At 39.0% G+C, this 27744-nt stretch overlaps 2 protein-coding genes, 2 long non-coding RNA genes and 1 pseudogene across 5 annotated transcripts in view; 2 read left to right on the forward strand and 3 right to left on the reverse strand.

The window, feature by feature from the left end:
• LOC146483053 (uncharacterized) overlaps positions 1-27744 on the forward strand; it is a 258284-nt gene that overhangs the window by 195982 nt on the left and 34558 nt on the right. The gene's annotated exons all lie outside the window — the stretch shown is intronic.
• The window catches only part of LOC146483060 (uncharacterized), a 286304-nt gene that overhangs the window by 148052 nt on the left and 110508 nt on the right, over positions 1-27744 (reverse strand). The gene's annotated exons all lie outside the window — the stretch shown is intronic.
• On the reverse strand, positions 4107-5833 carry LOC146483070 (uncharacterized). The gene has a single exon (XM_085106399.1). It carries the CDS (start codon positions 5831-5833, stop codon positions 4202-4204), a length of 1632 nt encoding a protein of 543 aa, XP_084962525.1. The 3' UTR covers positions 4107-4201.
• On the forward strand, positions 13027-16302 carry LOC146483071 (large ribosomal subunit protein mL43-like; annotated as a pseudogene).
• Positions 21981-27584, reverse strand: LOC146483072 (uncharacterized). Its single transcript, XM_085106289.1, has 3 exons — positions 26328-27584; positions 24866-24873; positions 21981-24436 (listed from the first exon to the last, which is right to left on the reverse strand). Exons 1-3 carry the CDS (start codon positions 27582-27584, stop codon positions 24055-24057), a joined length of 1647 nt encoding a protein of 548 aa, XP_084962415.1. The 3' UTR covers positions 21981-24054.

Here is a 27744-nt window from a genome sequence, read left to right on the forward strand (position 1 = left end):
AAAACCTGTTGGTGTTCATATTAACCTGGCTTCACTCGTGTGGTTCTAACTTTACAGTCTGTGGATGAAATGCTGAAGTGTGACAGTTCAGATGTTATTGAACGCAAGTGTAGCCGCTGGGATGAGACTGTTTCAGAAATCATTTACACAGTATTTTGGTAAAGACAGCGAGGAATCTTTTACACCCTACTACACAGCAGGTTGTCAGAGGAGCAGTCTATAAAGTTGACAGTAAAGAAAATATTTCAATCTTGAGAATAAAACTTGAATTTATGTGAAAATTAAACCACAAAAATAAAATGGGAATTTCTATGCCAAATAACTTCCCCTGTAATACTTCAAAACAAATATACCAGTAAACCTCTATTGTAACAACGAAAACTGTGTTCAATTTACAAACTTGTATGAGTTGTTAAATTACACGATATAACCACAGCAGGTTTGGGAGAACTTCAATGTTTATGTAAACTCAAACAAACACTACAGTTTTCCTAAACCCTCTTGAGTGCTGACATGACCTCTTCCTAGACTAGTGTTGACTTAAGGCCAATATCAGTGTTCATAATTAGTATACACAGCGATTACACAAGATTATAAACCAGTAAATCCACTTCAATAAAAGTTAATATTTCTGACCAGTGGTTTAATTACATCAATAATATTATTTAAGAATCTTTTTTTTTTTCAACAGAAAGATCATGTGGTCTCAAAATTCTTTACAGCTCTTAAGAAAGCCACATTACTCAACTAAATGATTCTCTTGCTACAAACTGTATTACAAGCACCGGTCACTAGTGATAACTGTATATATAAGTGAGTACATTTTTGTGGAGAATAAAAATAAGAGTCCACAAATTATATTTAACAATTATCCCACGAACGCGCGTTGGATATGAGATGATAGTTAGCCAACGAGGCGCGTAGTGCCGAGTTAGCTATAATCGTCTCATATCCAACAAGCATGAGTGGAATTAATATTGTTTTATTAAAAACAATCAAGAAATACTGCTGGATTTTGCTGATTTTGCGTTGCAAGAATAATTCTTATTATTAAAAACTGCATCATTGTATAATGCAATTCGAGGGATTTGATTGGCTTAGCGGCCATGGTATATGAGCAATTATACCATGGCCGAGAAATGGCGACCATTAAATTGCCTTCTGGTCGTTCTTGCACAGCGAAATCAGTAAGATCTAGCAATATTTCTCGGTTGTTTTTAATAAAACAATTATTCCACTTGCGCTTGTTGGATATGAGATGATTATAGCCAACTCGGCGCTACGCGCCTCGTTGGCTATCTATCATCTCATATCCAACGCGCGCTCGTGGAATAATTGTTAATTATAAGATTATTTAATGGTGTCTATTTCTTGGGCATGGTATAATGGCTCATAATAACCACGGCCCCTAAGCCAATCAAATCGCTCGAATTGCATTACAATGATCCAGTTTTTAATAAAATATAAATTTTATATCAACTGCATGGACATGTATTTTAATATCAAATCATTAACACCCAAGGATCTGACTCAATTGCCCCACAATGCAGGTATATTTTCATTATACAAACATTATCCTGGCCAAATTGTTTGGAACAGAGGCCTTACTTGGGCCGATATGCAGACATGATTTTACTCCTATGCATTCTCCCTTCATTACAATGGCCACGAACAAAGACAAATCAACAAGTGTAAATCCTCAACATTGAACAGAGGCGGAGGGAGACATTATGTTAATGAGGGACTTATGCCGGGGGAAGATGTTGATGTTGTTGAAGCAAAGTAAAATGGGAAAAATTGCCAAAACAGTCAAGTGTCGCTATAATGTCTTATTGGCCAGGATAATAGTTGCATGTGGAGCTGTCAATCTAGTCCTGGGAAAATTTTTCACTATTCATACTTGTAAGCAGATGAAAATCAACTATAATTTCAACAATACTTCAAATTACTTAGTAAGGAAAATAATTTATCAATTTCCATGAAAATAGTCTGTCAAAAAAGTAATCATTTATCAGGATCAATATAACTTAAAGAAAAAGAGCTTTAAAAAATGAGAAATTCCGGCATCCTTTGCCATATAACAGGTAAAAAACATGGGCAGCTAATTAAAAGTTGTGCTCCTTGATTGGTTATTTTCAAGGCTCCTCGATTGGTTTAAAATAACAGCAACATTACTGCATAGCAGCAAAATAACTAACCGTTTTTATAAAAAACCCTTTGAACATCTACAACAATTAAGGCCAGGCAAACTTTATAAAATAAAAAGGTTCGAACTATAAACCTTAATTGCCATCTCACCATTCTAATAAGATTAACAACTGGACTAGAAATACGTGACTCGCAAAACCTCGCGAAGCTGGGGCTGGGTGGAAAGCCCTCTTTACTCGTATTGTAGCATCGAATGAGGAGATTAAAAGGTTTCTGAACATAGCAACTATTTTGATGAGCATGGTCTTTTCGTAGTTCCACAGGCTAGTTTGCGGTTTGCGGTTAAAAATCTATTTCTGACGCGATGAAATGTACAACGGGCGTGCAGCGCTGTCGTGTTCGATGAATTTATTTCCCACGGAAAATTATTGTACCGCGGCCACAAAACGTGTAATTTCTTCAATGCAATCTTTCACAAAAAAGATTTCTGGAAGAAAGGGAAAAGATTCTGGAGAGATTGTTCTGTATCCAGTGAATATTGATGAAATTTGATCCGGCACGCAAACTTTCCCGATGTATGCAAATTTTGCTGCAGACGACGCCAGACAACCTGACGTCATTCATACTTTGTTTTTCACCGTTGCTAGGCAATATTGCGGACACCTTCAACGAAATATATAAACATACATACATACATACATACATACATACATACATACATACATACATACATACATACATACATACATACATACATATATACTAGAAATACGTGACTCGCAAAACCTCGCGAAGCTGGGGCTGGGTGGAAAGCCCTCTTTCGTGTTGTAGCATCAAATGAGGAGATTAAAAGGTTTCTGAACATAGCAACTATTTTGATGAGCATGGTCTTTTCGTAGTTCCACAGGCTAGTTTGCGGTTAAAAATCTATTTCTGACGCGATGAAATGTACAACGGGCGTGCAGCGCTGTCGTGTTCGATGAATTTATTTCCCACGGAAAATTATTTTACCGCGGCCACAAAACGTGTAATTTCTTCAATGCAATCTTTCACAAAAAAAGATTTCTAAAAGAAAGGGAAAAGATTGTGGAGAGATAGTTCTGTATCCAGTGAATATTGATGAACATTGCAGTTGAAATTTGATCATGCACGCATATTTTTTCCGATGTATGCAAATTTTTTTCAGACGACGCCAGACAGTCTGACGTCATTCAAGTGCGGACACCTTCAAAAAAACATACAATCTCGTACCCAGAGTCTTCAGGCTTTTTGGTCAGCGGGGCAACGCCGGGAAGACTCTAGGGACATCGAATTTTATTACCGCAGGATTTCTGCGGTAAAACAATGGAAACCGTTACGGAACAGCCCATCAAAAAAATTGAATTTTTTTGATGTCCCCAGAGTCTTCCCGGCGTTGCCCCGCTGACCAAAAAGCCTGAAGACTCTGGGTACGAGATTGAAAAACATATATATAAATATATTTTTCGCTCGAATTCGCGCGGCTTAGCTCCGCTCGGGCCGGCTCGGCCCGACAAATTTATTAACCTCGCTTCGCGAGGAATTACACTAAGTGTGAAGATGACTCGGGGAGCATTCTTTTGGGACTATTCTGTAATAGGAATACAAGGAGTAGGTAGGAATAGGCAGAATTGCATTCTTTGCCGCAGAAATAAATTCTGTGTATTCCGTTATTCCTGAACCACAATAAGAATAACCAGAATTTTTCTAAAAGAATACACCCTCAATATTAAAACCTTATTAACACTCTTTATGCTATTTTAAAACTTTTATATTTTTTTCGTAAGTTTTCTTCATCACAAATGATATTGAATTATACATTACAAGCTCTTATAAGAAAAAAAAAACAAAACAAAGTTAAAACATCAGTAAACGTAGTTACTGTTACAGTCGAAAGCTAAAGTAATGGCTGTCTTCATAGTCACTTGATAATCCTGAATTGTCGCGAAGAAAAATGAGTTAATTGTTTTCATGAAACTTCTTTCGTTTTAATTTTCACTAAAAAATGTTGATTTGTGTTTCAGAATCACTAACTCTAGAGAACAGTTACCTTGCCTTTAAGGTTATGGTAATCATATGCAATATGTATATATGTAATAGCCACAGCAATGTGACCCTCCATGCTCACTGTAATCCAGGTTATAGAAAAATTCTTCTCTTCAGTTACTACTATTCTCCTCACGAACTCACCATCTTTAGTGTATATTGCCACACACGGGTGCTTTGTTCCTCCGACGACAACAAATTCACCAGATGGATGACATGCAATGCACCGGTACTGATCTTCCTTGGTGTTAATGTTGAATTTACGCTGCTGTTTACCATCTTCGGTGAATATGAACACACAGGAATCATCCAGTGTCAGAATCTGGCCATCAGGACCAGCAGTGATATCCCATGTATTCTTCAGTATCCCTTCTCCAAAGCTGTGTACATATCTCCCCTCATGCTCGTACACATGCACAATCCCTCCTGTCAGTACCAGCACTTTGGTATTGGTGACTGCCAGTCTGTCCCTGTCCCCTCCCCTCACAGGAAACTTGTGTAGTAGGTCAGCGGTATGACTGAATACCTGAACTTCATGCTCAGCCCCATACCTCCACGACCTCACCAGTACATAGATGTTGCTATTGTTCACATCAGTGGCGACGTCATCAAGAACATTGAAGGCTGTCTCAGAGTGAAATTGGAGAACAAACTTTCCGCTGCTGTCAAACACTTTCACACTTCCATCCAAACCGTCTGCTATAACAAACTGTCCATCTGCGTTTGTAGCGATACCCACAGGATACGTCAGCTTGTGCTCCTCTTCACCCTCCTGACCAAATGACCATGGTGTGACACAGCAGTGCTCCATACCTTGTTTCTGCAACACTTTAGAAACTCTTCCATCAAAGAGCGGATCCACTTTCTCTTCCCCGGTATCAACACAAGGCCAGTTGTTTGTGGACAGCTGGTTATTGCCAAAACTGACCATCAGAATAACATCGTAGATGGTGCGATTCACATGACAAGTGGCGGAAATAATCGCCCTTCGTTCTTCTTTTCCAAACCGAGCCCGGAAGCCTCCTTTAAGCTCGACAGTAAAACATTCCTTAACAGCTGACAGACTGTGTAGCTCTTCAATGCACACTCTACACGCTGCTAATGCGACCTCGGGATTGTCTACTGTCTCCAATATTGTCGACATTAATCGATATTGCATGGCCAGTACGCGATCAGACAATTCCAAAGCTTCATTCGCAAATGCTTCTGTCGCTTTTCTGCGAGCATCTTTGAATCTGTCTTTTGCATTGGCAAGCGCCCTCGTAGCTGACTCATCCAGGTCAGTAAGCTCCAGTCTTCTTATTCCTTTTGCCAGAGAAACTGCTTCAGCACTAGCTGTTCCAGCTGCTGCTGTGCTGTGCTCCCTTCTGCGCCTTGCCTTATCAAACACTTCATACAGCAACTCGATTCCTTCTTTAAAGAAGCTGATACTTGCTAACAAATCTTTTCTTGCCAAGCCCTTCAACTGCGACTTGATATCGTCGATTTCACGCACGATCAAGCCACGGAATTTCTGATCTGTTACGTCGCCATCCTTCAACTTTTCTGCTGCTTTATCTCTTCCTTTATTCACGAGCAAGCCGATGGTGGCTTTAAACACAGCCGTTATTATTGAGGACATCACAGCTAAAGAGAAAGCCTAACGATGCTAACAGTTGTATTCTGTGAGCTTACAGAGTTTGTTGATTAGTGTTGTGGCGTTGCTAACTAGACAGGAAACATTTTCACATATTACCGCCTGCAAATTAGATTTTGAAACAAAGAAATAAGAATTCATAGTTCAGTGCCTCACAAAAGACTGAAAAGCGGGGCTCTTTAACCTGTCGCAATGTCTCGAAATATTTATTTTCAACGAATCAAATGAGAAAGGAAACGATGTGTCGAGTGCGAAAACAATGACTGTCAAAGGGTTTATTTATTGCCGCTTCTACCCTCAAGCAGTGTCCATACCGTATCGCACTGTTAAAGCTTCTCTTTTGAATATGCTTTACAAGTCATGAAAGGTGTTAGCCATCAGTGATCGCGACTTGATATGATCGTTCAATCGAATCGTTTTTTACAACAGTTGTCACTCACATAACTGTAAGGTTCACGGCAACGCTTCGACCGTTAAACTGCTGGTCTTCATTGATTAGGTGGTTGTGTCGACTGGTTTTCAGTATCAATATAAGTATTAACACCATGTTTGACATCCTTGCTTTGGATGTTAGTGATTGGAGGATTTCGATTCTCGTTGTTCGGACTGCTACATAAAGCGTCGTGATCAGACATCAACAACTAGTAGGTTAGCCTAAGTACAGACGTCGTTTCGCGGTGCCGCCACTGCGTTGACGTCTGTTTATTCAAACTACAGCCATGTGAAACAATCGTGAGACAAACGATCAATTTGAGCTATCATGCTTGTCATTCCGTAAGGGCAGTGGAGAAGACATTAGTATGTAGGCGTATTTAAGCAACTCTTCTGTAACTCCCTTTCAAGAGTCCTGATCATAACAGCAACTCAGTCTATTGAGTGGAAATTCGCTTTCATTCATTTTACTTTTTAGATAGCTGTCCATAGCGTTACGTGGTGGCACACGGTACTATGCATCTCATTATCGTCAATATGTGATCAAAGATCCTTAAATCCAGACTCAACGACGCCGTTTGTTATGCACGCATGCACCGTTAGGTCCTTAAATTAAACAGTACGGTTTCATAAAACGTTTAGAGAAATGATTGCCATTATCAGAAGAAAAGTTAATCATCTGTTTTATCAACAGTTCAAATACAAAACTGATCGCTTCTTAAAATTGGCCGCCACATTAAAAAAAAAAAAAACAAAACAAAACAAAAACTGGCTGATACGAATTATAACGTGATGAATCTGTTTTTCGGGCGAGATTTTTTCCAACTTGCGCGCCAGCTTCTCGCCGACTCCTGAGACAAAAGAAAAGGAAAACTCCTTGAAGCTAGCTGTCTTAGAAACCATCGTAGTCTTTTTATTTTCACCGCTAGTTCCGTTTAGCTTCTTTTTGTTTAAATAAAAACTTAATAAAATAAAATGACGCCAACGCATTATTATAAATCCATTAGTGACCAACATTTTAAAGTCTCCTGACCCGTAACAAAGTATTGCATCCAACTGATGAATTGTCCTTGTTCTTCAACATGAGTGAAATTCATTTGACTGCTTATTATCTGTCTTGTGCATATCTTTGGTCTGTTGGTAGCTCCTTTCATAAAGAGCATGTACAGCTCTGTAACGTTTTGACGCATCTATAGGTTTGGTATAGCTCCAGATAAACTAATATTGTGCTGCACTCTTGGCCTAAAATTAGAAAAATGTAAAGACAAAACAAGCAAAACAAGTTGCTACAAAAACGCCAACATTTCTTAATTTAAATTTCGACATCCTATGGAGACTAAATGAATATCTACTATTAATATGAAAGTTACCAGTCAATTTTAATTGAACGTATTTGGTCAAGACCTTCCATGATTTCTGAGAAACATTCTTGGATTCTTTAACAAAATATTTGCCGCCGGCAAAAAGCGATAGTAGTCTGGGAAGGATGATTTAGGCCGGAATTTTGAGGGAGAATCTCATTAAGATGCAATAGATTGTTAATGCTTATCCGTTAATGGATTTACTCAATGAAGGTTTGAGAAAAATGAAATAAATCTAAAATCGACTGAATTTAAGTTCATTTCAGTCGCCAAAGTCGCCACGCTGGCCAAAAACGCCAATGAAATGCCTGTGTTTTACCTAAGAGCTCGTGTGAGACACGCAACGAAGTTTACGTGAAGAACCCACGCGTGGATAACGCGAGATGTACTTCGCGTGTGCATTATTAGTCAGAGATCTATATATATACAATCTTTAAAACTATTTGGAATTAAGCTAAAATAATATAATACTATAATATTTCTATAGCGCTTATACATCGTTGTACTAAGCCTGAACAAAACAAATTTAATTACAATACTAATTTAGGTTATTTTTAATTTACTGCTTGAATCAAGATACTGAATAAAATGCTTTTGACAACCAATTGCATCGTTGGACAATCATTTTTCTAGAAAATAAATCCATTAACGGATAAGCACTAACAATCTATTGCATCTTTACACAACCATTTCCATGAAGATAACATTCTTTAGTGAATAAAGACAAGCATAAGTGTCATCATAACATTCAACTATTTGAAAAGAAATTTAAAACTCGCTGTGTGAATTATCCTTAATTTTCTTGCCGCCACTTAGACACCGTTGTGGTAAATACGTTTACATAAAACGATACCACTGTCCACATCAAGCTGTCTTGATGGAACCAATATTCCCATAAAAAGCAACAATTAAAGCAGCCATCAACCGTCCTAAGGTACAGGAACAGATGATTATTACAAACATATGAAGGCAAACTTAGTGCTTTAGAAGTGGAACTGAGAGTTACTTTCTTTCATTGAAAATCTTCAGTAATTTGATCATTTCTGTATCGCGCTAGTCAAAGGCAGTTATTTTTTAGGTCTCTCAAGAAATTTGCTTTGTTTATTAGCAAGCATTCAGTAGTCGCGTGTTTTAATTGTTATTTTTTTAAATTGATAATTTCTATCAACTTAAGCTGTCTATTGTTTTTGATTAAAAAGTAGAGGTTTAAACTTGCATAAGCCGCCTTATTTTCATGACAAGCGTAATACTACAACTTCCTTGTACACGATCCGTTAATTGTAACGGTTAAAATATTATCCATCAAAATACAACATCTTGCTGGAATGTGTGCTAGCGTGGTACTCAGTTGGTTAACAACACCTCTCTCTGAAGGACGTATCCATAAAAGGGACACTGGCTCTTTCAACGCTTTCATAACGTCTTCTGTTCAGAAAATCCTCAAATGACACAGGCATGGCCCCACACTGATCGCTTCCTCTCTTTCTCTGGAAAAGATACATAGGGGTATAGAATGGCCCTTTTGAAAAATAATGGATCTCAGCAAATTTTCGGCGATTCTCAAAATCTCGGCGTCTCAAACTGGAGTCTCGGAATCTCGAGCTCGTAAAAAATAAAGCGGGTCTCGGAATCTCGCATTTTGAAATTTGAATCTCGGGCCCGGGGTCTTGCAAAGCAAGCGAAAGTTAAGTCTGAATTAACGTCCTGAAACAACAAAGAATAATCTTGAAAAACTGCTCAACAGCACAATCGCTTCTGCAGCTTCTGTGAAATATGTAGGCTTGGATAAATTCTGCTCTTAAATTGCCGTATTATGCTTTCCGATAGTGTTAGTAAAAAAACACATTTTGCGTTTTTTGCGTTCACAGCCTCTCCGCTCGCACTCTGATAGTCTCAAGTTTTAGTCTCGAGCTCGGATTTGAAAAACATAGCTAAGTCTCGGTCTCGAATTTTAGATGAAGGCCTCGGCGTCTCGGCGGGTCTCGGATTTTACCATTCTATACCCCTATACATCTGTATGCAATAAAAGATGCAACTGTCTTCCTTTAAAGGACAACGTTTTCATCGCGTAGCGATGAAAAACGGTAAGGCATCGTAAAAGCATATGTTTGAAAAACAAAATAACGGTTTGCCAAGTGGTTGTTTCTAGTGAAATGTTTTCGATCTCGACGGGCTTTTAATGTATATTTTGTAGATGTGAATTTCAGCGTTTTTCAAAAGATCATCACTTGCTTGTTTCATGCACGTTTGCCCACCATCAAATTTGAGTCAACGTACATGGGGCTCATTTCTGCGTTTCCTCAAGTTAAAAAAACTGGAATCCACTCTCTTGTTGAGATTTATGATGGCTACATTCAGAACGGCAACCGTTAAAAAATAATACGAGCAGTACGAATTAACAAACACTTCGCAAAATCTCGCTTGGTAAAGGCCTAATGAACATGAGTGGACGAGAAAACCGGTTAAACCAGTTTTCATAAATACTGAATGTACTGAAAAACTGTCATACCCAGTGTCCTCTCTTGTCAATGCCCAAATGTAGGCCATCTGAGAGCTGGGTACTACTTAGGTGTTGAGTAAACAGAGTAAACAATCAATGCTTGGAAAGTTCCTTTTATTTTCTTTCTTTTATTTAAATGTAAATATATTCGTTATGTATGTCGAGAGACAAGGTGCATTTTTAGACACCCTTGTAGTTAAGTATATATTTTTTACTTTTAATCTTTGAATTGAACATATTTACAGTTCCTTGCATACGTTCGTTGTTTACATGTAATTATTTACAGTAAAGAGATAAAATTGTTTCCATATTTTTTACTCCATATAAAAACAGTATATATATATTTTTATTTCGCAACTGAACTTTGTTTCGAAATGGTACAGAAACTGAATTGTAACAAAGGACTATTAAATATTTCCTCCAATTTGAAAAATAGGGGGATAGACTGTTTACAGTCCCCCTATTTTCCTATTTTTCCGTGGGATTCTCTAGACTGGTACGCTTCGATGGATCTGCCGTCATCTTGGTTTGTACAGGCGAGAGTGTCTAAATTACCGAGGGGAGCGGGAGTGGGTTTTAGTATAGCGAGGGAGGGGAAGCGCAACCTGCGATCAGGCGTTCTTTTTTTGGGGAGCGCGAAAGTGTGGCAGCGGGAGAGTCGGCGGTCGGGAGAAGGGAGAAAAAAGGAACACCTGATACAATTACTGGACGAGTCGTCTGCCGCCCCTTGTTTGCTTACGTGACGTTTTCTTGTGTCATGCTTTTAAAGTAAGCCAATCAGATTTTACCGGAAATGAATTCATCTTCAGCAAAATCTAAAAATTCTAAAAATATTTTTGAACACTCAATATTATGCTACGAACAAATGAAATCTATGATAAATGCCAATTCTAAAATTTCTAAAACTACACAATGGCTTCCTCTAAGCCGAAAAGAGCTGAGCTCTTGAAATTAATTATTTCCAAACTTTTATGCATCAGTCAATTCCAACAGTGACCCATCCCCCCGGGAATTAGGATTTTTTGAAAATAAATTGGCAAATGCCCCACCGCCGGGACAAAATAGTTGTTCAAATGCCCCGGGGTGGTGGTTCAAAAATGTTTTATTTTCTTTGTTTCCCGTCTTTCGTTCAGTAAAATCTAAGCTAATTCATGCCAAACTATGTCCTCGCTGGGTCTTGTTTCTCGTAGTTAGTGCAAAAATAGGTCATTCTATAGGTAACTCTTGAATAGTGCAGGGACCACTTGTACAAACAGCAGCAAAGTGTAGCCGGATCTTTGGGTAGATCAGGTTCAGCAATGTTGAATAAAAAGTAAAATTAAATGCAAGGCTGATCGGACAGCTAAAATAATTTTATTGCCCAATATTTCGGTTAGACAATACTAACGTTCTTCAGGGGCGGCAAAAAGCTAAGTAAAAATTGGTAATAAACGGTTACAATATTCAAAGACGATACAAATGAAAAGTTGAGATGTGATTGGTTGATAAATAAAGAAAGCTGAAACGTGTATGTACAGTAGACAGATTAACTTTCATCGCGTCTGTTCATTCCATAGGGTTCAAGAGTCTTCCCCTTGGAAATTAGACAGAGTTGAAATTAGAAATGCTTCCCTGGCTTTCCGAATGCCGTCTCTGTTGGACAACATAGAACTCATTCCCCTAGAACTCATTAAGTCATTAAGACTTTTGGAATCAACTGATATATGACACTCTTGCCAAATTCCGTCGGAAGGACGGCTAAAACATCTTCTTTTAAGCAAACGATCCTTCGGATGCATTCTGTCTGTTTATCCTTTCACGATTTGTGGATGAAGTCTTCAAGAGACGAAGTAAGAGCAGAGAAAAATTCGCTGTTCAATTTTGAAATTACACCGGAAGTCAAACATGCAATCATGTAACCAATTAGAACGTGGCTCAAAGAAGACCAACGAGAGAAAAAACCAGAATCTGGCTTTTGAACGGCTTTTGAACATGTAATCCGACAAGGACCGACAAGTAAATGTATCATGCCCTCCTTCCCCGGGATGAGATGTAAGGAGGGAGGGAGGGAGGGTATGATTGCAAGTTAGGGGAAGCGAAAAACTAGGCTCCCAACTCCGCTACCCTCCCTTCCCCTCGGTAGTTTTAGACTGCAAGCAGTCCCTTTCTGGATAGTCGAGAGGTCGCGCGAAATAGGCAAGCGCGACAAAACTGGAGCAAACGAGCGGAGGGAGGGTTTGGGGAGAGGCGTGAAAAAGGGGAAAGGAAAAGAAAGGGACTGCGCTCTTAGCTGTAACAGATGCGTTCAGGGTAACTCCGCCCACAATTCGTTAAACTCATTAAAAATCCAATTTACTGAATGACAGCTAACAAATAACAACTCAACATTGTTATTCTCACCCCAGTCTCTTCTCATTTATTTGTCCTCGCTCCAGTCTCGCTGCGCTGTGAGCGCATCATCTCGACTGACCAGAAAGGGACTGCTTGCAGTCTATGGTAGTTTAGACTCTCTCCACAGATCGCGCTCCCTTTGACAAGCCAGGATGGCGGCAGCTCCATCGAAGCGTACCAGTTTCGAGAATCCCACGGAAAAATAGGGGGACTGTGAACAGTCTAATCTACAGTGTGTTGTCAACTCAATGGGTGCGTTCGATTGGGAAATCCGGATTTAGATTTTGATCTAAATCCGGATTTCCCAATCGAACGCACCCTCAGATCATTCGGATCATGCCGCATCAAAGGAACCGACGAATCCACTCTGGACAAGGATTCGTCGGTTCCTTCGATGCGGCATCTGAGGGTGCGTTCGATTGGGAAATCCGGATTTCCCAATCGAACGCACCCCAAGTTTCTTACATGAGGAACATACTTCAGAAGGATCTGAGAACTAAGTTCTAAATTTCAATATGGCTTAGGTTGGAATCCCTAACAGAGTATTCGGTCGATTTGTTCGCCCGTTACAGCGGCTAGTTTTTAATTACCTTAAACGTGGAGGAAGCAGCAGAGGAATAAGGTAATGCATTAGCTGTTGAAAAGGATTTTGTCTTTTCGTGAAGCTTTTTTGACCGGCATCACCTCGTGTGTATCTCTCACGAAATACATTGACAAGGAAATCGTGGAATTTGCAAAGAACAATCCTGAAGTTACAATTTACGTCAGAGAACGGAATGGGAAACTTCCCAGGATCGGTGCAAATTTTCGTAAGTTGATTTCGTAAGTTAATTAAGCTTAATGGATGTCTAATTAAATATTGTCTTCAAGTGGTTTTAAAAATGACGTTACTCTCTTAATACAGGGATTAGGAGAAGTTTCTGTGATCATTCATTGTGCATATTAACCCCTTGATTGTGCTTTTTCCGAAATAAAATAAAAAAAATCACTTTATTTAGGTGTTAGTGTATTAAGCACAGAGCACTTATTGGGGACACTTTCCAGATTGAATTGGAATTTAGAGATGTTGGTTTTTGAGCAGAGGGTGTAAACTGCAGGTTGCAGGTTGCGGGTTTCAGGTTGCAGGTTGCGGGTTTCAGGTTACAGGTTGCGGGTTTCAGGTTGCAGGTTGCAGGTTAGAAATTAAAATATAGAAAAAAATAAAAATATAAAAATATAAAACTCGCATAATAGAATGTTTTACTCCGGTTTATTTGAATGAATCTGTTAGATAAATATGTCATTCGAAAGCTAATAGAACGTAGATAAGTGAAATGATTTCGAAAACTCGATGAGATAAATGTCGAAAATATTGCTGTGTTTCATAGTTTATTTAGGGGCAGCTTCCTGGTTTTTCTATTTCGGTGTTAAAAAAAATTAGGCTAAATATCAGGTCAAATCATTTGCGGATTGGTATTTAAAACCCCCGGAGATGCCACCGACAGACTGTTACGAAAGCCAAAGGTCGACTGACTCTCACGCTAAAATTACATTGATTGATATTTTATTTACCTTTCCACTCCTGAAAAGGAATGCCGTCTCGATTCTCACTTTCAGGATTGGATGGTTTTGGACATCTCATCGAGCCTTCGAAATCATTTCACTTATCTACGTTCTATTAGCTTTCGAATGATGTATTTATCCAAGAGATTCATACAAATAAACCGGAGTAAAACATTCTATTATGCGAGTGTATATTTATACGCGTTTTATAATTTTATATATATATATATATATATTTTTTCTATATTTTAAATTTAACCTGCAACCCGCAACCTGCAACCTGCAGTTTACACCCTCGGGTTTTTGAGGAGAGGGGAAAACCGGAGTACTCTGAGAAAAACCTCTCGGAGCAAGGACGAGAACCAACAACATATATGACACTGAGTTCAGGAATCAAACCCCGGCCACATTTGTGGGAGGCGAGTGTTCTCACCACTGCACCATTTGCGTACCCCCCCCCCCCCCCCCTTTCCCGTGTAGTACAGATGTCTTGTGGTCTGCTGAGTACACTTGATTGTAAAAACGTTGTCACTTAAAAGGTATAAACCGTGACGGACAAGACCCAACAGCTTTCTGACCTATCAGCTATCTATCTTCATGTTGGTAGAAAATAAAAAAGTTGTGCAGTTTTTAGGGCTTAAAATTCGTATATTGTTTGCAGACAAAGAAAAAGACACAAAATATGCACACGCCAATAAAATTATCCTGTAATTTCACCAGGTTGCATTGTTTACAATAATATTGGAAGTTTGCAGAGGACAACTTTTTTCAACTGAGTGTATACACGACAAAAATGCATATGAAATCAGGTGTGGTTGTGTATTGTACTTATCTTAGTCATGCTGATCAATTGGTGTTGAATAAAAACCATTACAGCTGATGGAGACTGCTTGACTTTTGCTTATGCCATACCAAGAGGTGAAGATATGGAAGTGAAATACTTGAAATACATAAATTTGAACTGGGGATGAAAGAATGCTGCTTAAAGGGGAAGTATTATGCAAATTTGCTGTCATTTCAAAACCCAAAAATGTTTGTCTGTCAGCAGAAACAAAAAGATAATTGTCAAATTTGTTATAAATAATTTTTATCACCACATGACAGTGCAATAAAACTGTCAATAAGTGCCCCTGGCCAGAGACAGAGCAGGATGGTATGGATTGAAACTTGAAAAACGTTAGACTAATATTTTTCAAGTTCTTCCATTTTTGTTTCCAAAATGCGCTAGAACAGATCACAAGTTGTTCCTTTCAAGAATTGAGCTGGCTTCTTTCCTCTTGTCATTCTAGGGTTATTTGGCAGCCGATTGAAGGTCTTGTTTCATCATTTTTAACATTTGAAAGATACCAAAAACCCCACGATACAGTGGGAAGTGTTTGACCTATCAACTATTTATCTTCATGTTGTTAGAAAATAAAAAGTTGTGCAGTTTTTAGGGCTTAAAATGCGCATATTGTTTGCAGACAAAGGAAAAGACACAAAATATGCACATGTCAATAAAATTATCCTATAATTTCACCAGGTTGCATCGTTTATAATATTGAAAGTTTGCACAGGACAACTTTTTTCAACTGAGTGGATACACAACAAAAATGCATATGAAATCAAGTGTGGTTGTGTATTGTACTTATCTTAGTCATGCTGATCAATTGTCAAGTTTGTTATAAATAATTTTTACCACCCCAGTACAATAAAACTGTGAATTAGTGCCTCTGGCCAGAAACAGAGTACATGTAGGCCGATACTTCCCCTTCAAGATGCAGACATTACTGCAATGGCTTGCAGTGCAAGTGTATCACTTCCAAATTTTTTTGTATTTATCTACTTTTGTGTTTTAGTGAATGGCAACAGTAAAATAGTGGAAGTGAAGAACAAAACTCCAGAGGAGATCGAAGAGTGGGTTGAAAGACTTAAGCATGAATCAGGAGTTAAAGTACAAAGGATAAGACAATTTTGGCACACAGAGAATCCTTCCATACAAGGAACATGGACACCATTCCTAAAGAAACCACCATCACTGAGACGGTCAACTGTCAATGGAGCTACGGCACAAAGACAATCAAGCAGTTGACTCTGTGTGAATGTAGTCAACAATACAGACATTGGCGAGAAATTACCAAGTTTGGTCTTGCTCAACAAGGTGATAGTGGCACCTTTTTGCCTCCCCCACCCCAACTCTTTCCCACTTATTACCTTGTAAAAAGCTAATGTTTTGAGAGGGTTGTTCATGTTGGGAAAGATCGATGTTGGCAGCAAAACCTGTAAAGTGGACAGCTTATGTAGTTCAATGGGCCATTTCCGAGTTGCTACTGTAAATGAACCTCATATTTATGGAAGTGAAGCTAAAGGCAAAACTTTTCATATAAAAATTAGTTTTGTTTGCATATGAATTTAAACTAATTTCATACTAGAAACATTGCATGAAGCCCCACTTTCTTAATGAAGTTCAAAGCAACTCAAAAATGGCCTACCGGTATTTGTATAAAGTTGTACCTTTAAAGAAGCCACAGTGTCAACATGCATTTGGTGAATTTGTTTTATCATCAAGACTTTCTTTCACTGGTGATCATTTTCGTTAATCTCATGAGTTGTGTGCTTGATTAAGTAGAGATGTTGTAGCAAGAAATTAGGTTCTGATCATTATTAAGATGTTTAGAAAGGTTTTAACACCCCTGCCAGACTAATCCCTCTAAAGATGTCCCTGCAAGGGCAAGTAATATCCCTCTGGCTTTTAAAGGGTGGAGGTGTGTGTTTGCTTGAACATCTGAATAAAATGTAAAATATAGAAACAATTGAATATTTTTTTGTGTGTTATTTCTTTCAGTATATTATGTTCCATCAGTGATTGCGTGAACCTAAGTGTATATGACAAAAAAAATTATTTGTTTCGTCAAATCTTCATGTCGTTCTCATATGAAAGTAGAAAATAGATTCCTTATCAATTTTTCTTCCCCACTTTTGACACATATAAAAGCATCAAATTTCAGTTTCGGTTGGGTACAATACAGCGCAAGATGGGAGACTGGGGATAATAGGGCTGTGATGTCAATAAAGGAGCACTCAGTATGTCGCGTATTCAAACGGCGAAAACAGACACAGTGTCGATCAGTCTCTGTTTACCGTCTGTGTTTTACCGTTTGAATACGTGACATACTTAACTTTAAAAAAAATTGAAACCTTTTTTATGTAAATAATAACTGAAATAATTTAGTAAACTCAGACTCACAAATAACTTTTCAGCTTTGCGCTCTAAAAGTGAAAACCTTATCTTAAAGGGGAAGTATCACAAAAATTTGATGTCATTTCAAAAGCCAAAAATGTTTGTCTGTCAACAGAAACAAAAAATTATTGTCAAGTTTTGTTAATTATCACCCCAAAGTAATACAACTGTAGATTAGTGCCCCTGGCCAGAGACAGAGTGGGGGCTAATGTTTTTCAAGTTATCATATTTTTGTTTCCATAATGCGCTAGAACAGAGGACGAGTTGTTCCTGTCGTCGTTCCAGAATTATTTTGTAGCAAAGTGAAGGTCTTAATTCAACATTTTTAACAAAAGAGGTAAAAAAAAACCCATGATACTTCCCCTTTAAAGGATCTTCTAATTTTCTACGTTTAACAATGGCGCCTACAATTAATGAAGTATTAATTTGCATACTTTGTGACTATGCGGAAAAGCTTATCTTAGTATGGGCTAATGAAATCCAGAAAGATAATTTGGGGTAGCGGGGTATTTTTTTGTGAGATAATTAAGCAACAATTATTCTAAAAAGCAGTAAAATACAAAGCAATGTATGGCATTTTTTTCCAAATTTAGTTTTATTATCTCTAAAAAAATGCATGGTTACCCCAAGTTTTCTTTTTGGATACCAAGAAACATACTTGCGTACATCGGTAAGACGTGTTGCTTGATCCTATTTCCTATTCTTAAATTTCTCTTCACATTAATTTTCACGAAAATGCGTTTTTTTCTTTCATTCACTCGGCCAAGGTAATAGATGATTAAAATTGGAGCGAAAATCATTAAAGTTTTCTCAGACCAACCGCGTGACTTGGTCGTGATCCCATTGTCACCCGAACACTGCTGATTCCTAGAAACCATGTTGAACTTTCCGAGAATAAAATTATACAAGGCAATACACTGGCATCGCATCTGTTTCACTTCATGGCTTCTCAGTGAAGAAAAAAAAAACTGCAGGTGTTCGTATTAACCTTGCTTCACTCATGTGGTTCTAACTTTACAGTCTGTGCATGAAATGTTGATGTGTGATAGTCCAGATGTTATTGAACGCAAGTGTAGCCAGTGGGATTAGACTGTTTCAGGAATCATTTACACAGTATTTCAGTAAAGACAGCGAGGAATCTTTTACATCCTACTACACAGCAGGTTGTCAGAGGAGCAGTCTATGAAGTTGACAGTATAAAAGAAAATATTTCAATCTTGAGAATAAAACTTGAATTTATGTGAAAATAAAACCAGGAAAATAAAATGGGAATTTTTATGCCAAATAACTTCCCCTGTAATACTTCAAAACAAATATACCAATAAACCTTTATTGTAACAACAAAAACTGTTCAATTTACAAACTTATATGAGTTAATTGTTAAATTAAACGATATAAACACAGTAGGTTTAGGAGAACTTCAATGTTTGTCAACTCAAACACTACAGTTTTCCTAAACTCTCTTGAGTGCTGACATGACCTCTTCCTAGACTAGTGTTGACTTAAGGCCAATATCAGTGTTCATTAGTATACACAGTGATTACACAAGATTATAAACCAGTAAATACACTTCAATAAAAGTTAATATTTCTGACCAGTGGTTTAATTAGATCCATTTAAAAATCATTTTTGTCTCAACAGAAATCAGATCAAGTGGTCTCAAAATTCTTTCCAGCTCTTAAGAAAGCCACATTACTCCCCTTGCGAAAATTTTTCCGAGATCTCGCCGAGATCTCGGCCGAGATCGCGGGCGAGATCTCGGCGCGTTTTTGGCCGCCGAGATTCGCGGCCGAGATCTCGGCGGCCAAAAACGCGCCGAGATTTAAGTGGTGAGATCTCGGTGAGATGAAAATCTCGGCGGCCAAAAACGCGCCGAGATCTCGCCAAATCTCGGCGGCCAAAAACGCGCCGAGATTAGTGGCGAGATCTCGGTGAGATGAAAATCTCGGCGGCCAAAAACGCGCCGAGATTAGTGGTGAGATCTCGGTGAGATGAAAATCTCGGCGGCCAAAAACGCGCCGATCTCGCCAAATCTCGGCGGCCAAAAACGCGGAGAGATTAGTGGCGAGATCTCAGTGAGACGAGAATTTAGACGGCTAAAAAAATGCGGCGAGGAATCCCTGGCGAGATCTCGGCGAGCTAGCATCTGCAGCGGTGTACTGAAAATTTGATCGTCAGACGTGAAAGTAAAGCTTTTTGGTTTGAAATTCTTAATCAGCGGAATAACATTGGAAGGATACTCATAACCGAACTACGTTCTCAAGACGCCCCTAAGCATTTTCCACGAAAAAGTGAATATATAACTTCTGTAAGTAGGCCCGGTTCAGACGCCGAACTTTTCATGAGCCGAACCTAATACCTCGAATTAAGTACATGAAAAGTTCGGCGTCTGAATCAGTTGAGAACGGCTGTTTCAATTTGGAACGGCTCAGCCGTTCTTCCCGCCTGGCTCAGCCGGGAATTTCGGCTTTGGAACGGCTTTGATTCAGACGTCGAACTTTTCATGAGCCGAACCTAATGCATAAATTATTATAACGTATTTCAAATAAAAAAATTAAAAAAAAAAAAAAAAAAAACGCTTACATTTCGATTGGTTTTGCTTCAAGTAAATTAAGTTCGTCTAATTAAGTTCGGCGTCTGAATCAAAAGGGGGGATTTTCGTGATTTGGACCGACCCTAATTTGAATTAAATTCGGCTCGTGAAAAGTTCGGCGTCTGAACTGGGTCTAAACAACCACTTACTTTCTACCGTATCATTTGAATCATTACGGCTGGGAAATCTGGACAAAAGAGCAAAACTAAGCGGTAAGCTTATGATGTAAATGAATTATGCCAACTAACTGCTTCAAATTGAAAACGAATATAGAAGTTGTGAATCACCAACAATTTATTTCAAAAATTTTACCTTCGAGGTTTCGAGTTATAAAGACAAAATCGTTCGTGTAGCTAATTACGCTTTGTGAAAGCTTCTATCGATTTCTAAACAAACTCTTTTACTCGCAGTGTTTCTTTAAGCTATTAAGTAAGATGAAATACGGATAAATAATATAAGAAACTAACCTCTTTCTCAATCAAGAGATACAAGTCTGTGTAAGAAAGCCATTAAAATCTCAATTCTCGCGCAAACTTGATGGTCACTTCCACTGAGTTGATTCTTAACACGCTTATAGCTTAACGAGCTTGAACATCCCTTTAGCAAATTTTAAGTCCTCCTTCTCCAGCACCTTAATTATCCAGGACTTTCCGTATTCCGTAAAAAACGTGCGGTGACTGAGTTCATAGTGTGCAGTTCAGTTTAGTTCAGTTAGTTCGGATACCGTAGTTTGTTAACTTAATCAGCATCATTTTTGTTGACCAGTGCTCATCATATCCCTTGTGTGCTATTCTCCGGTTGACCACAGGTTCTTTTATCATGATTCCCAGCCATAAACGAATGGTTAACTTGTCATGAAGCTTAACTTTTCATATTTTCTGCAGGATTAATTTTTGTGGCCTCGCAAACTTCAAGTCAAACTTTTTTTTAGCTTACGCGAGCATCGCCGGGTGGCGTGATTGAATTAACCAATCACATCCCCCAATTCACGTTGTTGTTGGGGACTTTCGCGCCATTTGTCAAGTGGCAAGCCGCGGAGACGGCAAGTTGTTTACGAGGATTGAGAGACAGATTGTGAGGGAAAAGAGCACAATAAAAAAATGTCGACAACTGAAGACAGTGTAATGAAAAGGGAAAGAACGCGTTTTCAAAAATTGTGCTACCTGTACCGAAAAATCGTTCGCAGCAGGCATTACGACATAACTGAAACGCCTTTTGAGGGACAAAAATCGCCTAAAAAGGTGAGTTAAAGATTTAGACAATAAAACGATAAGATTATCAGGTCAATGAATTCATTTTATGATAGTAAATAAGTATGTTAACGAACGTCCGGTGTGAGCAGCGTTCTTCTCACTTTTATCTTAAGACGCGCACTTAATATTAATCTGCAGAAGCGCGATCTCGGCTAACAAGTTAAATCAATTTAATAATTAAAGCTCATCGATTTCCAGTTATAGCATGAAAAAATGAAAGCAAACATTATTTTCACCGAGGGTTAAGGTGAAGTTTTAACTCATTCAACCTCATAACTTAATCCTTACCACTGAAGAGTTCACATGTCTTCGTTTCGAATCTGGCGAAGATCGCGGTGTCTTGTCGCGATCGTGGTTGTGTCGGCAAGATTTTAGTTTTCTCGCCGAGATCGCATTTGTCTCGGCGAGATCTCGCCTGTCTCGGTGCCCCTAAAAATCTCGCCGCGAATCTCGCCGAGATGGAAGACGCAACCGCAATCTCGGCGAGATCTCGCTGAAGTTTTTCGCTCTCTAAAAATCTCGCCGAGATCTCGGTTACCTCGCCGAGATCTCGCCTCCCTCGGCGAGATTAACGCAATCTCGGCGAGATCTCGCTGAAAGTTTTGCCCTCTAAAAATGACGCCGAGAATTACTGAAATCTCGCCGAGATCTCGGTTACCTCGGCGAGATCTCGCCTACCTCGGCGAGATTAACGCGATCTCGGCGAGATCTCGCAGAAATTTTTTGCCCGCTAAAATTCTCGCCGAGAATTACTGAAATCTCGCCGAGATCTCGGTCAACTCGGCGAGATCTCGCCAATCTCGGCGAGATAACCGAGATCTCGGCGAGATCTCGCTGAAATTTTTACAAGGGTGACAAATAAATGATTCTCTTGCTACAAACTGTATTACAAGCACCGGTCACTAGTGATAACTGTATAAGTGAGGAAATTTTTGTGGAGAATAAAAATAAGAAAATAAGAGTACACAAATTATATTTAACAATTATCCCACAAACGCGCGTTGGATATGAGATGATAGATAGCCAACGAGGCGCGTAGTGCCGAGTTGGCCATAATCATCTTATATCCAACAAGCGTGAGTGGAATCATTGTTTTATTAAAAACAATCAAGAAGTACTGCTAGATTTTGCTGATTTTGCATTTGCAAGAATATCATTACAGGACAATTCAATGGTCTCTATTTCTTGGGCATGGTATAATGGCTCATATACCATGGCCGCTAAGCCAATCAAATTGCGCGAATTGCATTATACAGTGATCCAGTTTTTAATAAAATATAAATTTTATATCAACTGCATGGACATGTATTTTGGAACCAAATCATTAACACCCAAGGATCTGATTCAATTGTCCTACAATGCAGGTATATTTTCATTATACAAATTATCCTGGCCAAATAATGGAGGCCTTACTATAGCTGGCAACTTTTTCTGAGTCAAACGCGTGAGATTTTTGTCTCGTCATGACCGGGATTTCCAAAAATGTCCGAGACACTTCCGAAGATTGCCGACGATTTTCCGACGACCTTTGAACACTTATGATTCAAACGGATTGTAGACATTTGAAAGCTTTTACGATTGGTAGAAAGAGCAAAGAAATAATACATAACAAATCTGAAATAAAACGAATTTTTTTTAGAACAACTTGTCCTTGATGCGTGAGATCGATGTCTCTAGTCCCCAGGCGTGAGACACGCATAATGCGTGAGAGTTGGCAGCTATACCTTACTTGGGCCGATATGCAGACATGTATTTACTCCTATGCATTCTCTATCCAATGCAATGGGGATGAAGAAAGACAAATCAACAAGTGTAAACCATCAACATTGAACCGAGAGGGAGGGGGAGATTATGTTAATGAGCGACTTGTGGGAAAGATGTCGATGTTGTTGAAGCCAAGTAAAATGGGAAAAATTGCCAAAACAGTCAAGTGTCGCGAATGTTGTATTGGCCAGGATGATAGTTGCATGTGGAGCTGTCAATCTAGTCCTGGGAAACTTTTTCACTAATCATACTTGTAAGCAGATGAAAATCAACTATAATATGTTAAAATTATTTTAACAATACTTCACATTAATTAGTAAGGGAAATAATTTTTCAGTTTCCATGAAAATAGTTTGTCAAAAATATAATCATTTATCAGGATCAAGATAACTTAAAGAAAAAGGGCTTTAAAAAATGAGAAATTCCGGCATTCTTTGCCATATAACAGGTAAAAAACATGGGCAGGTAATTAAAAATTGTGCTCCTTGATTCGCTATTTTTAAGGCTCCTCGATGAGTTTAAAATAACAGCAACATTACTGCATAGCAGCAAAATAACTAACCGTTTTTAAAAAAACCCTTTCAACATCTACAACAATTAAGGCCAGGCAAACTTTATAAAATAAAAGGGTTCTAACTATAAACCTTAATTGCCATCTCACCATTCTGATAAGATTAATAACTGGATTACACTGAGTGTGAAGATGACTCGGTGAGCATTCTTTTAGGACTATGCTGTAATAGGAATACAAGGAGTAGATAGGAATAGGCAGAATTGCATTCTTTGCAGAAATAAATTCTGTGTATTCCTTTATTCCTGAACCATAATAAGAATAACCAGAATTGTTCTAAAAGAATACACCCTCAATATACCTACACTCTTTATGCTATTTTAAAACTTGTATATTTTCGTAAGTTTTCTTCATCACAAATGATATAATGATATTGAATTATACATTACAATTAAGCTCTAAGAAAAAACAAACAACAGTTAAAACATCAGTAAACGTGGTTACTGTTACAGTCGAAAGCTAAGCAGTAATGGCTGTCTTCATAGTCACTTGATAATCCTGAGTTGTCGCGAAGAAAAATGAGTTAATTGTTTTCAAGAAACTTCCTTCGTTTTAATTTTCACTAAAAAATTGTTGATTTGTGTTTCAGAGTCACTAACTCTAAAGAACAATTACCTTGCATTTAATTTTATAGTCATCTGTAACAACCACAGCAATGTGACCCTCCATGCTGACTGTAATCCCGGTTAAAGAAAAATTCTTCTCTTCAGTTACTATTCTACTCACGAACTCACCATCTTTAGTGTATATTGCCACACACAGGTCCTCTGTTCCTCGTTCGCATCCAGCGACGACAACAAATTCACCAGATGGATGACATGCAATACGCCAGTACTCATCTATTTTGGTGTTAAGGTTGAACTTACGCTGCTGTTTACCATCGTCGGTGAATATGAACACACAGGAACCATCCAGTGTCATGATCTGGCCATCAGGACCAGCAGTGATATCCCATGCATCCTGCAGTATCCCTTCTCCAAAGCTATGAAGCGTTATTAGGGTCATTATTCAATTGCAAATCCTGTTATGATGCTCTATTGAATTATGTTATGGCATTCTGCATTACATTTTCGGTTCTCAAATTAATCTCCTGCAAGCTGCTAAATTATGCTCTGATATTCTGCATTATGTTTTCGACATTCGAATTATGATTTGACCTTTTTGATAATGTCTTGTCATTTTGCATTATATTCTGCAAGCTGCTAAATTATGTTTTGGTATTTTGCATTATGCTTTCGATATTCCAATTATGTTTTGAAATTTGACACAGTGTCTTGTCATTTTGCATTATATTCTTGATATTCGAATTATGTTTTGACATTTTACACCATGTCTTGTCATTTTCCATTACATTTTCGACTTTCGAATTATGTTCGGCAGTTGGACTGGTGCCTAGCAGCGGGAAAACTACGAGGAACCCTGGGACGAGTAAACAACCTTTTCAACATGGCGGCCCAGTCAATATCTAGCGAACTAAGCAAATGTGTGAGAGACCTCATCCTTTTGGTGGAACAAGGCAATTTTTGTGAGGATGATGTAGCACAATTTCGCCTTGATTGGTTGTATAGTGCAGTTGTTCGTTACGTTGACCACATTCCATCTGGAGAGGCAGTTATGAACCGCCTTCACCAAGTTGCAGTTCTGCTAGCGACGAATAAGGATGATTGTCGCAACTCGAGTGTGTATGCAACAAACGGTGCTGTACCTTATCAATTTATGATTCCCATCTATGTGCCAAAGGGCAAGAGGGCCAGGAACTTGATACCGCCTTCGGCGTACAGCTCGTAGCTCAAGTGCTCTAAGTAGTACACCGTCAGGATTAACTCTTCTCATGCTCTCCCTGATGCGGTTTTGTTGAATTCTATAACCAGCATTGTGCAACAGGCCAGTCATCCTCTTGTACCCACTGTTAGGGAATTCTCTCATTAACCTCTCGACAATTAGATCTAGATCGTTATCAGAAAAGTCTGAATACCTCTGTCTGACATAGGATTCATATTCACGCATTCTCCGTTTCACCGTACTTTCACTTACACAGAGCATCGAGGCAATTTCCACGGATGTAAACTTCATATCTAAAAGAAACTCGAGTTTATCCTTTGAAATAGAATAGCGAGGTCTTCCCCGTTGACCAGTGAGCATAACCTCTGCTTGAATTGGAACACTCGAGTTGCGACAATCATCCTTATTCGTCGCTAGCAGAACTGCAACTTGGTGAAGGCGGTTCATAACTGCCTCTCCAGATGGAATGTGGTCAACGTAACGAACAACTGCACTATACAACCAATCAAGGCGAAATTGTGCTACATCATCCTCACAAAAATTGCCTTGTTCCACCAAAAGGATGAGGTCTCTCACACATTTGCTTAGTTCGCTAGATATTGACTGGGCCGCCATGTTGAAAAGGTTGTTTACTCGTCCCAGGGTTCCTCGTAGTTTTCCCGCTGCTAGGCACCAGTCCAACAGCCGAACATAATTCGAAAGTCGAAAATGTAATGGCAAATGACAAGACATGGTGTAAAATGTCAAAACATAATTCGAATATCAAGAATATAATGCAAAATGACAAGACACTGTGTCAAATTTCAAAACATAATTGGAATATCGAAAGCATAATGCAAAATACCAAAACATAATTTAGCAGCTTGCAGAATATAATGCAAAATGACAAGACATTATCAAAAAGGTCAAATCATAATTCGAATGTCGAAAACATAATGCAGAATATCAGAGCATAATTTAGCAGCTTGCAGGAGATTAATTTGAGAACCGAAAATGTAATGCAGAATGCCATAACATAATTCAATAGAGCATCATAACAGGATTTGCAATTGAATAATGACCCTAATAACGCTTCATACAAAGCTGCGTACATATCTCCCCTCATGCTCGTACACATGCACAGTCTCATCTGCCAGTACCAGCACTTTGTTATTGGTGACTGCCAGTCTGTAGCCCCAGTCCCCTCCCTTCACAGGAAACTTGTGTAGTAGGTCAGCGGTATGATTGAACACTTGAACCTCCCGCTCAGCCTCATACCTCTTCAGCCCGACCAGTACAAAGATGTTGCTATTGTTCATATCAGTGGCGACATCAAAAACACGTAAGCCCGTCTCAGTGTCATTACGTTCAAGGTGAAATTGGAGAACAAACTTTCCGCTTCCGTCAAACACTTTCACACTTTCATCCGAATCGTCCGCTATAATAAACTGTCCATCTGCGTTTGTAGCGATACCCGTAGGATACTTCAGCTTGTGCTCTTTTTCACCCTCCTGACCAAATGACCATGGTACACAGCAGTGCTCCATACCTTGTTTCTGCAACACTTTAGAAACTCTTCCATCAAAGAGCAGATCCACTTTCTCTTCCCCGGTATCAACACAAGGCCAGTTGTTTGCGGACAGCAGGTTGTTGCCAAAACTGGCCATCAGAATAACATCGTAGATGGTGCGATTCACATGACAAGTGGTGGAAATAATCGCCCTTCGTTCTTCTTTACTAAACCGAGCCCAGAAGCCTCCTTTAAGCTCGATAGTAAAACATTCCTTAACAGCTGACAGACTGTGTAGCTCTTCAATGCACACTCTACACGCTGCTAATGCGATCTCGGGATTGTCTACTGTCTCCAATATCGTCGACATTACTCGATATTGCATGGCCAGTACGCGATCAGACAATTCCAAAGCTTCATTAGCGAATGCTTCGGTCGCTTTTCTGCGGGCATCTTTGAATCTGTCTTTTGCATTGGCAAGCGCCCTCGTAGCTGACTCATCCAGGTCAGTAAGCTCCAGTCTTCTCATTCCTTTTGCCAGAGAAACTGCTTCAGCACTAGCTGTTCCAGCTGCTGCTTCTTCCTTTATCGTGCCGTGCTCCCTTTTGCGCCTTGCCTTACCAAACACTTCATACAGCAACTCGATTCCTTCTTTAAAGAAGCTGATACTTGCTAACAAATCTTTTCTTGCCAAGCCCTTCAACTGCGACTTGATATCGTCGATTTCACGCACGATCAAGCCACGGAATTTCTGATCTGTTACGTCGCCATCCTTCAACTTTTCTGCTGCTTTATCCCGTCCTTTATTCACGAGCAAGCCGATGGTGGCTTTAAACACAGCCGTTATTATTGAGGACATCACAGCTAAAGAGAAAGCCTAACAATGCTAACAGTTGTATTCTATGAGCGAACAGAGCTTGTTAATGATTAGCTTGTTTGCTGTGCAATTTCCGTTTTGTGAGTTCAGAAGATATAGGATCGTGTTGCAGTTCCGTTTTCCCGTCGTTTTCGAAATAGAC

Source organism: Pavona decussata, unplaced genomic scaffold, assembly GCF_977016875.1.
Source record: "Pavona decussata unplaced genomic scaffold, jaPavDecu1.1 SCAFFOLD_40, whole genome shotgun sequence".
NCBI lineage: Eukaryota > Metazoa > Cnidaria > Anthozoa > Scleractinia > Agariciidae > Pavona > Pavona decussata.

What these genes read in the sequence shown, in the direction of transcription:
- LOC146483072 (XM_085106289.1), bottom strand. Translation starts at nt 27,584, where the DNA reads ATGTCCTCAATAATAACGGCTGTGTTTAAAGCCACCATCGGCTTGCTC.
- LOC146483070 (XM_085106399.1), bottom strand. Translation starts at nt 5,833, where the DNA reads ATGTCCTCAATAATAACGGCTGTGTTTAAAGCCACCATCGGCTTGCTC.